Source organism: Coregonus clupeaformis, chromosome 11, assembly GCF_020615455.1.
Source record: "Coregonus clupeaformis isolate EN_2021a chromosome 11, ASM2061545v1, whole genome shotgun sequence".
In the NCBI taxonomy this organism is placed as follows: Eukaryota; Metazoa; Chordata; class Actinopteri; order Salmoniformes; family Salmonidae; genus Coregonus; species Coregonus clupeaformis.
Genome location: NC_059202.1, coordinates 50,883,038 through 50,893,913, shown reverse-complemented (window position 1 = coordinate 50,893,913; position 10,876 = coordinate 50,883,038). Strand labels below are relative to the sequence as shown.

General features: G+C 45.2%; 1 protein-coding gene and 1 non-coding gene across 2 annotated transcripts; both read left to right on the top strand.

Annotated features, from left to right (window-relative positions):
- Positions 1–2,883: 2,883 nt before the first annotated feature.
- On the top strand, positions 2,884–10,658 carry ucmab (upper zone of growth plate and cartilage matrix associated b). Its single transcript, XM_041891132.2, has 5 exons — positions 2,884–2,960; positions 3,208–3,276; positions 3,549–3,644; positions 8,489–8,587; positions 10,233–10,658. The coding sequence occupies exons 1-5, from the start codon at positions 2,903–2,905 to the stop codon at positions 10,328–10,330; spliced, it is 420 nt and encodes a 139-aa protein (XP_041747066.2). The 5' UTR covers positions 2,884–2,902; the 3' UTR covers positions 10,331–10,658.
- On the top strand, positions 7,934–8,008 carry trnaa-agc. The gene has a single exon. It is a non-coding gene; the product is annotated as a tRNA-Ala (tRNA).
- Positions 10,659–10,876: the final 218 nt, after the last annotated feature.

Here is a 10,876-nt window from a genome sequence, read left to right as displayed (position 1 = left end):
GGAGATAGACAGATGGGTCAGGGGAAAAATTTAGAATATCCACTTGGGAGAGATGAGGATTCCTGTGCCACCACCCCGCTGACCAGATGCTCTCGGGGTATGCGAGAACACATGGACAGACGAGGAGAGAGCAGCAGGAGTAGCAGTGTTTTCAGTGGTAATCCATGTTTCCGTCAGCGCCAAGAAGTCGAGGGACTGGAGGGTAGCATAGGCCATCAATAAAATGCACATGTGTTCATTGTCCGTAGCTTATGCCTGCCCATACCATAACCCCACCGCCACCATGGGGCACTCTGTTTGCAACGGTGACATCAGCAAACCGCTCGCCCACAAGGCGCCATACACGCGCCTGCCATCTGCCGGTACAGTTGAAACCGGGATTCATCCGTGAAGAGCACACTTCTCCAGAGTGCTAGTGGCCATTGAAGGTGAGCATTTGCCCACTGAAGTCGGTTACGACGCCGAACTGCAGTCAGGTCAAGACCCTGGTGAGGACGACGAGCACACAGATGAGCTTCCATGAGATGGTCTCTGACAGTTTGTGCTGAAATTCTTCGGTTGTGCAAACCCACAGTTTCATCAGCTGTCCGGGTGGCTGGTCTCAGATGATCCCGCAGGTGAAGAAGCCGGATGTGGAGGTCATGGGCTGGTGGGTTACACGTGGTCTGCGTTTGTGAGGCCGGTTGGACGTACTGTCAAATTCTCTAACACAACGTCAGACGAGGAGAGAGCAGCAGGAGTAGCAGTGTTTTCAGTGGTAATCCATGTTTCCGTCAGCGCCAAGAAGTCGAGGGACTGGAGGGTAGCATAGGCTGAGATGAACTCTGCCTTGTTGGCAGCAGAACGGCAGTTCCAGAGGCTGCCTGAGACCTGGAACTCCACGTGGGTCGTGCGTGCAGGGACCACCAGGTTAGAGAGGCAGCAGCCACACGGTGTGAGGCGTTTGTGTAGCCTGTGCGGAGAGGAGAGAACAGGGATAGGCAGAGGCATAGTTGACAGGCTGCAGCAGATGGCTACAATAATGCAGAGTAGATCGGAATGAAATGAACTAAACATCTGGGAAAGGAGAGAGCGGGGCCTCCCTCACCACAACTCCCAAATATAACTCTCCCAACTTCCACCTCAGAAACTATAATTGTTGTAAACTACAGCGGTTCAATGTTTTCTAGGAATAGACTAACTTAGTTTATTCAGCTAGCTAACTAGGTGCAGTATTATTCCGTGAAAAACCTCCGGGCACCTCGTCATAAGACGCCACAGCCAGCTAGCATGCCGGTCTCCAACAACACGGTTTAGCGCCAATACTTGGCCACAACAAACCACCAGTGTATCAACACGCAAGCAGATCGTTCGTGTCCGTGTCTAACGTTGTGGGTTAGTCCCGACAGCTTGAGCGAGTCCGTCGTCAACTTATTCAGCCAGTTAGTTAGCTAGAATAGTTAGCAAACTAGCTAGCCATTGCCTTCAGACAAAGAAGAACCCCTCCTTTCACGGCACGAACACACAGAGAGAGCCAAACTAACGTTAACTAGTCACCCATGTCCCGAATTCCTTGAACGACTCGGGCTATCAATATGTAAAAAAAAAAAAACACAAGTGTAGGTTATGACTTACCCCTAGCAGCTACTGTTAGCTAGCCAAGTGCAAAGCTAGCCACTGAATTGACTCAGCCAGTTCGCGTCTGTTCGCTCGGTCGTTCCAGCTATTGTTTACATATGGGTGTGTGTGTTCAGTTCCGTCTGTATGGAGAGAGGCAACACAGGCAAGTCGGTGCTCTCAAAATCAGTTCTGTCATTGCTTTCCAGGATTGGGAATTGCAGTGTTGTAGTAGTTGCAAGTCATCCATTGCTTTCCTGTCTGATAGGTGTAAACATTAAACATATACTGTAACTGTCGGTAAGTCTCTGGTGTACAGCTGTATCCTGGAGTCCTGCTCAGCAACGAGTCTCCACACATGGCATTAATGACAAAAGAACACATTTGTCAATGTCAAACCCAATCAAAGCTTTACAGCTCTCCCTTAAAGATGTTATGGAGCATTACGTTGAGTGGAATGATTTACAGCACAACCTCGGGTAAGACTTTACTGCAGGTATACATTATGAAGCTGTAATAATGCAATGTAATACTTGTGGCATGAATGACCTCTCATTGAGTCCTTCCCTTCATTGCAGATTGAAATCTCTAATGATACAAAATACAAGGAGCTCCACCGAGGTTCACTATCCTCACAATAATCAATCACACACAAAGACAAGGGGGCAGAGGGAACACTTATACAGGTACTGATGAGGGGATATGAACCAGGTGTGTGTAATGAACAAGACAAAACCAATGGAATTATGAAATGAGGAGCGGCAGTGGCTAGAGGGCCGGTGACGACGAACGCCAAAGCCTGCCCGAACAAGGAGAGGTGTCAGCTTCGGAGGGAGTCGTGACAGGACCATTACCATATATTGTGTAAGTCCAGCTCCAAAGGTTAGGGGTCGGGGGTATATTACTTTTGAGGGTTTTCAGATCAAACTGTTTAAGTACTTGAAAAACTGAAATTATGTGGCTTATGTGAGAAAACCTTGTTAATGTTTTTGTGGCGTTGCTTCTATGGTCCCCATGAATATCCCCATGGATCCTCTCTTCCCCTCCCTGACCAACGGTTTGTCAAAGCCTCCGAAATTCCATCTAGCTGATCTTCCCCCAGACCCCCCCCTCCTGGGTGCCATCTGCTCTCACGTACGTTTCTCTTTTTACCTCTCTTTCTCTCTCTCCATCTCTCTCTCTCTCTTTCTCTCTTTCTCTCTTACTCGCCTCCTTCTTCTCTCTCGCTCTCTCTCTCTCTCACTCTTTCTCTCTCACCTCACTCACCACTCTCCTATCCCTGAACGGCTCAGACACAGCTCTCAAGATGTCCTGGACGCATACAACCTTCCTTGCGCTTGTCGCTGTGCTCCTGTCACTGTCCTGTGAGTGAGTCTGCCTGCAGGGGGACTGTATTGTCAGGGAATAATATATATTTACGGGGTGTGAATGAATACTTGAGGAGGATGGTGCAAGTCATATTTTCTGTGATATCGCTAGAGAAACTTTGAGAGTATTCTGAGGGCAGAGTGACTCTGTTACTAGTGATAGTGGTATGGGAACATTGTGATAGAGAGCTCAACGCTGATCTGATGTTTTGTTCTATCATCATGTACCTCTGAACCACTGCAGTGTCTCAGGAGGTAGACAGTGCAGCTGTCCCCGATGATAAGGGCATTACCAAGGCAACCGACCCGAGAGGTGAGAAGCACGACCTTCACTGAACCCTCTTCGTCTTCTGCAGCATATACAACCTAATTGCTTGGTGCGGGCTGGGACTTCAAACCTTACTGAACGCACTCTTTTTTTGCTTGCTGCTAAATCTACCCTCCTCTCATCTCTTATGCGATTGTAACATAATGGAAACGTTTTGTTGTCTTTGTTTTCCCCGATCTGGGAGCGAACTCACCACCCTCTGCATACCAACACAACGGCTCTCAACTCAAAGTCTTCTCTTTATCTTTTCTTCTCAGGTCCACTGAGGGAGATCTTCATGCCCGAGGCCGATGCAGCAAACTTCTTCAGACGCCGCAGCAGAAGAGCTGCGAAGTCTCAGGACGAAATCGACGGTGAATGAAGCTTTCTATGTCTCTTTGTTTGGATCTCTTTTAGGATCTCCTTTATGTTGCTTGGATGTTTCTGGGGTTGTTTTTCACCAATGGTCAGTGGTGAACTGGCAGTGGATGGTGTGGTGTTGCGTGCCTCTGTCTGTGGATGCCTGAACGAAGCATAGCTTGTGTGTCTAGCCTAGATGGATGGTTTGGTCCCACACATCTCTAGATTGATCAATGCTTTTTAAGGTCAGCTGAATGTTTTGGTTACAGAGGTGGTCTACTACTGCACTATGCCAGAGTATATTACTGGATGGAGTTTATATAGCTGCCTTCTACTGTGGATGGAGTTTACATTGCTGCAATTGAATACAGCAATGGCTGAAGTCCCAGTGTTTTATCTGTATTTGTAATGATTCGGTCCCGTGTGGCTCAGTTGGTAGAGCAACACCACTGTGGTTCGATTCCCATGTGGGACCAGTACGAACAAATATGAAAATGTATGCACTCACTACTGTAAGTTGCTCTGGATAAGAGCGTCTGCTAAATGACAAAAATGTCAAATGATTCAGCTGAATAGGTAATGTTATGACACTGAGTGAATACAGATTGAATACTGTTATGGCTGTACTGAGATGGAGAATAGTGTTTTTACTGTGGAAAGGCTGGCTGACAACTGGAAGCTGCAAAACCTATAGCCCTGGACACCTCAGGTGCTATACCCTTGCCAGACCGCCTCAGACCAGAGTTTTGTTCAGTAGGGCACACTACAAAACACTAAAATGTTTTGCAACAGAAAACCAAACCAAGTGTTCTCATTGGACAAGTTTAGGTATGGTACCTCCCTGTTTCAAACGTTTTCTCCCCACTGAACATGACCCAGCTATAAACGGTAGCATATTGGAGGCTGCCGCAGGAGCCACAGGGTACCATGGAGCATTTAGCTTCTCTCCTCCTTTTATCCTACTCAGCTAAAACTGAGGAGTAGACAAAAATCTCTACTTTCATTTCACTTCTGAGAAAAGTACATGTATTATGCAGGGAAAGGTGATACTTAGTCAGTTACAAAACTGAATGAATTCAACTGAAATGTGTCTTCCACATTTAACCCAACCCCTCTGAATCAGAGAGGTGCGGGAGTTTCCTTAATCGACATCATCAGGGTCAGGGGAAGAGTTGTTGTGGGGGTTAACTGCCTTGTTCAAAGGCAGAATGGCAGATTTGTACACCTTTCCAGCTCAGGGATTTGAACAAGCAACCTTTCAGGTTACTATCCCAACACTCTAACCACTAGGACACGAGAGGAGACCTTGTGAAAGTTCCCATAAGTGAGATGTTTGATTGTTTTCTTTAACTACTCAGTTGACGGCCAGGTGAGAGTTTAGCTGGAGAAAGAGAGAAAGAGAGCCGCTGAGAAGCGAGTTACATAATACATAAACTGTTAGCTGAAAGAAGTTAGAGATAGAGAAGAAAAAGAGAGAAAGAGAGAGTGAGATGGAGTGGTTTGTATTCAGTCTGGATATGGAGAGAGAGAGCAGTTAGAAGTTGAGTGTGGAATGTGCCAACACACAGTGGAGGGAGGGGGTCAGAGAGAAAAGAGACGGACAGAGCGAGATAAAAATGTGTTTACTTTTTTAAAGCCACTTTCGCAGCCACATGTTGACACTACTAAACCACAGTAAGTCACATGAGACCTGGAGAAAATGTGGATAAACCTATAGTGTGTGTGTACAGTCGTGGTCAAAAGTTTTGAGAATGACACAAATACTAATTTTCACAAAGTCTGCTGCCTCAGTTTTGATGATGGCAATTTGCATATACTCCAGAATGTCATGAAGAGTGATCAGATGAATTGCAATTAATTGCAAAGTCTCTCTTTGCCATGAAAATGAACTTAATCCCCAAAAAACATTTCCACTGCATTTCAGCCCTGCCACAAAAGGACCAGCTGCCATCATGTCAGTGATTCTCTCGTTAACACAGGCAAGAGTGTTGACGAGGACAAGGCTGGAGATCACTCTGTCATGCTGATTGAGTTAGAATAACAGACTGGAAGGAGGGTGGTGCTTGAAATCATTGTTATTCCTCTGCTAACCATGGTTACCTGCAAGGAAACACGTGCCGTCATCATTGCTTTGCACAAAAAGGGCTTCACAGGCAAGGATATTGCTGCTAGTAAGATTGCACCTAAATCAACCATTTATCGGATCATCAAGAACTTCAAGGAGAGAGGTTCAATTATAGTGAAGAAGGTGTCAGGGCGCCCAAGAAAGTCCAGCAAGCTCCAGGACCGCCTCCTAAAGTTGATTCAGCTGCGGGATCGGGGCACCACCAGTGCAGAGCTTGCTCAGGAATGGCAGCAGGCAGGTGTGAGTGCATCTGCACGCACAGTGAGGCGAAGACTTTTGGAGGATGGCCTGGTGTCAAGAAGGGCAGCAAAGAAGCCACTTCTCTCCAGGAAAAATATCAGGGACAGACTGATATTCTGTAAAAGGTACAGGGATTGGACTGCTGAGGACTGGGGTGAAGTCATTTTCTCTGATGAATCACCTTTCCGATTGTCTGGGGCATCTGGAAAACACCTTGTCCGGAGAAGACAAGGTGAGCGCTACCATCAGTCCTGTGTCATGCCAACAGTATCCTCCCGAGTGGCACAGTGGTTTAAGGCACTGCAACGCAGTGCTAGCTGTGCCACTAGAGATCCTGGTTCAAATCCAGGCTCTGTTGTAGCTGGCTGCGACCGGGAGACCCATGGGGCAGTGCACAATTGGTCCAGGGTATGGGGAGGGAATGGCCGGCAGGGATGTAGCTCAGTTGGTTGTGGGTTCAATTCCCACGGGGGGCCAGTGTAAAAAATAATGTATGCACTAACTGTAAGTCGCTCTGGATAAGAGTGTCTGCTAAATGACTAAAATGTAAAGCATCCTGAGACCATTCGTGTGGGGTTGCTTCTCAGCCAAGGGAGTGGGCTCACTCACAATTTTGCCTAAGAACACAGTCATGAATAAAGAATGGTACCAACACATCCTCCGAGAGCAACTTCTCCCAACCATCCAAGAACAGTTTGGTGACGAACAATGCCTTTTCCAGCATAATGGAGCACCTTGCCATAAGGCAAAAGTGATAACTAAGTGGCTCGGGGAACAAAACATCGACATTTTGGGTCCATGGCCAGGAAACTCCCCAGACCTTAATCCCATTGAGAACTTGTGGTCGATCCTCAAGAGGCGGGTGGACAAACAAAAACCCACAAATTCTGACAAACTCCAAGCATTGATTATGCAAGAATGGGCTGCCATCAGTCAGGATGTGGCCCAGAAGTTAATTGACAGCATGCCAGGGCGGATTGCAGAGGTCTTGAAAAAGAAGGGTCAACATTGCAAATATTGACTCTTTGCATAAACTTAATGTAATTGTTAATAAAATCATTTGACACTTATGGAATGCTTGTAATTCTACTTCAGTATACCATAGTAAAATCTGACAAAAATATCTCATAACACTGAAGCAGCGAACTTTGTGAAGACCAATACTTGTGTCATTCTCAAAACTTTTGACCACGACTGTACATCTGCATTTCTTGATGTTTGGGGTTTTAGGCTGGGTTTCTGTTTAAGCACATATGTTGATGTAAAAAGGGCTTAATACATTTATTTGATTGATTTATTGATTGATTGTGTGTCTGTGTTTTTGGTTTTCCTATCCTTGTGGGGACCAGAAGTCCCAGAAGTCCAACATCAATGTGCCTTTCACCTGTATTCAAATGGGTGAACCTGTTTGACTTTGGGGTTTTAGGTGTTGAGGTTATGCCATGTAGAAGTGAGTGGGTGGGTCAAATACTGTAAGACAGGAGTAAGGAGCATATCACTCATTTGCCCTGTGAGAAAATAAACTAGCAAAGAGTGTCTTTGTCTGTGTGTCACATTATCATCTTGATGTGTAAATAAGTGACTTGCATACAGTGCATTATCCCGATGATTGACATAACTCCTGAGTGGCGCAGTGGTCTAAGGCACTGCATCGCAGTGCTAACTGTGCCACTAGAGATCCTGGTTCGAATCCAGGCTCTGTCGCAGCCGGCCGCGACCGGGAGACTCATGGGCGGCGCACAATTGGCCCAGCGTCGTCCAGGGTAGGGGAGGGAATGGCCAGCAGGGATGTAGCTCAGTTGATAGAGCATGGCGTTTGCAACGCCAGGGTTGTGGGTTCGTTTCCCATGGGGGGCCAGTATAAAAAAATATGTATTCACTAACTGTAAGTCGCTCTGGATAAGAGCGTCTGCTAAATGACTAAAATGTAAATGTATAACCCTCCTGTAGCTCAGTTGGTAGAGCATGGCGCTAGCAACGCCAGAGTTGTGGGTTCGATTCCCACGGGGGGCCAGTACGAAAAATGTATGCACTCACTAACTGTAAGTTGCTCTGGATAAGAGCGTCTGCTAAAATGTAAATGTAAAATAACCCTTGGTTGATGATATTGGTGGTCACCTTTTTAGTTTTATTCACACTGGGTCATTACTTCACAACTCCCTGACCACCGACCTGCAAAGGAACGCTGCAAGCTTTACCATTTCAACTGTTAATCTTATTGCTTATCCATTTAGTTGTTATTTACAACTACCTGACTGACCTGAATTCCCAAAAGAAAATTCCAAAGGGAGTCGTTATGCAGGCAAAGACCTGTCCCATGGAACAACAATGACGACAAGGTCAGAGGTCAGGACTAGGAGAGGATTCCATGGCCCAAACCCAGAGTCTGCCTGTACTCTGCAGAGATCCAATCCTACGTAATGTTGTTGGTGCAGTTTGACGCAGGTGAAACTATTTAATTTACTTCCTTTTTATTTTGATCCTCCCCTATAGCTGAACAGAGGCAGGTGCTGGCTGCAGATGAGCGGAAGAGAGAGAACCATGAGGAACAGAGGAATAAGTTTGAGAACTACGCTGAGGAGGAGCAAGACGGTATAATAATAGACCTTGTACAAAACATTAGGAACACCTGTTCTTTCCATTATAATAATTTATTACATTTCTATAGCGCTTTTCATAATCTCAAAGTGCATCAAAAACTAAAAAGCAATACATCATCATGAGTAGCCTAACTATAGTTAGGTCAACCAATAGAGGCCAAGTCATCCTCCAAAGATAGAGAGGGTCAGTTCATGGCTTGATCAGAGGAAGGTGTTCAGCGAGATGGTTGATGAAGAAGAGAGGGTTGCTCTGGGAACCAGCCTGATTCGTGGTCCTCTGAGGCTCAATTGGTAGAGCATGGCGCTTGTAACGCCAGAGTAGTGGGTTCGATTCCCGGGACCACCCATACGTAAAAATGTATGCGCGCATGACTGTAAGTCGCTTTGGATAAAAGCGTCTGCTAAATGGCATATTATTATTATTATTATTATTGAACACCACGCTTGGATCCAAGTGGGTTTGCAGTTTCAAAGTCATCATAGTACAAATGGCATATTATTTATTTGTGTAGCTACTGGACTTCTCCTCCTTCCTAATGTATGCCACCCACTTGAGTGATGCCTTGACAGCCAGAAAGCTCACCACACACAGTTCAGAGTAGTAGCCAGTCGCCCTCACTACGAGCCCTCTGCCTCAGCATTCCTTTACTACATCTCCCATTCCTCTCAAGCTTCAGGTGACTCTTCAATTGATGTTTTCAAAAGATCAGGAACCAGCAGCCAGGTGAAACAAAAAAGCTGGTACAGTGTACAGATGCATAATTCTAACAAAAACTATTAAAAAGAGTTGACTTGCCAGTCCATCTGCAAATCTGTGGATCAAAACCACCAGAAATATGCAATAAAACTCAATGTATTCAAAAACAAAACAGCTGATTAAAAAAACACAGTTAAAAACACAAAAATAATTAAATATGTACATATTTACAGAAACTTTTTGCTTAGGCTGCTACTAGGGCGACATGGCAACTACCATGACATAGACTGACCAGGTGAATCCAGGTGAAAGCTATGATCCCTTATTGTTAAATCCACTTCAATCGGTTTAGATGAAGGGGGAGACAGGTTAAAGAAGGATTTTTAAGCCTTGAGACAGTTGAGACATGGATTGTGTATGTGTGCCATTCAGAGGGTGAATGGGCAAGACAAATGATTTAAGTGCCTTTGAACGGGGGATGGTAGTAGGTGCCAGGAGCACCGGTTTGAGTGTGTCAAGAACTGCAGCGCTGCTGGGTTTTCCATGCTCAACAGTTTCCTATGTGTATTAAGAATGGTCCACCACCCAAAGGACATCCAGCCAATTTGACACAACTGTGGAAAGCATTGGAGTCAACATGGGCCAGCATCCCTATGGAACACTTTCAACACCTTGTAGAGTCCATGCCCCGACGAATTGAGGCTGTTCCTAATGTTTTCTACACAGTGTATAATATACTGTATAATACCTTAATACACAGCATAATCAATAACAGGTTATTTTGTATTCTACTCCTGTAACAGTCCCTCTTTAGTTTGGGTGTATAATCAGAGCACAGTATGGCAGTAGGAAGGTAGCCTATGTTTATCAGTGAATTGATCCAGTAACTTGGATCTGTCTACCCTCCTCATTCCCTCCCATAACTTACCTCTGACATCAGAGCAAGACGAGAGGACACGGGAGAGCACCGAGCAGTGGCGAGAGTTCCACTATGACGGCCTGCATCCCCCCCAGGAGTACAACCGCCAATCTACCTGAGAGACATCACCGCCCTCCTGGAGAACAGTGGTATTACAGCAGGCAGGACACAGAGGGCCCGCCCCCTACTATAGACACACCTCTACCTGTAAAATTCGACTTTTTATCATCTCATGTACACTTTCATAAATACATTGGAAAGACTTTAGGTAGAAGGTGATCTCTTTTATATCTGTCTTATAAATAAGCGTTTTAAAGAAACAAATTAATGTTATTCTTCTGTGCTGGTTTGAAAGTTTGCATGTGTGTTGCATTTTCGCATGCTGTGTGACTATACAATGATGTAGATTTGAACATATACTGTACCAGTCAAAAGTTTGGACACACGTACTCATTCAAGGGTTTTTCTTAATTTTTTACTATTTTCTACATTGTAGAATAATAGTGAATACATCAAAACTATGAAATAACACATATGGAATCATGTAGTAAACAAAAAAGTGTTAAACAAATCAAAATATATTTTATATTTGAGAATCTTCAAATAGCCACCCTTTGCCTTGTTGACAGCTTTGCACACTCTTGGCATTCTCTCAACCAGCTTCA

Bases quoted from the DNA above. Each gene is read 5' to 3' on its own strand.
- ucmab (XM_041891132.2), top strand. From the start codon at position 2,903: ATGTCCTGGACGCATACAACCTTCCTTGCGCTTGTCGCTGTGCTCCTG. The intron at 2,961-3,207 runs GTGAGTGAGTCT...GAACCACTGCAG, and splicing joins TGTGCTCCTGTCACTGTCCT to TGTCTCAGGAGGTAGACAGT. The intron at 3,277-3,548 runs GTGAGAAGCACG...TTTTCTTCTCAG, and splicing joins CAAGGCAACCGACCCGAGAG to GTCCACTGAGGGAGATCTTC.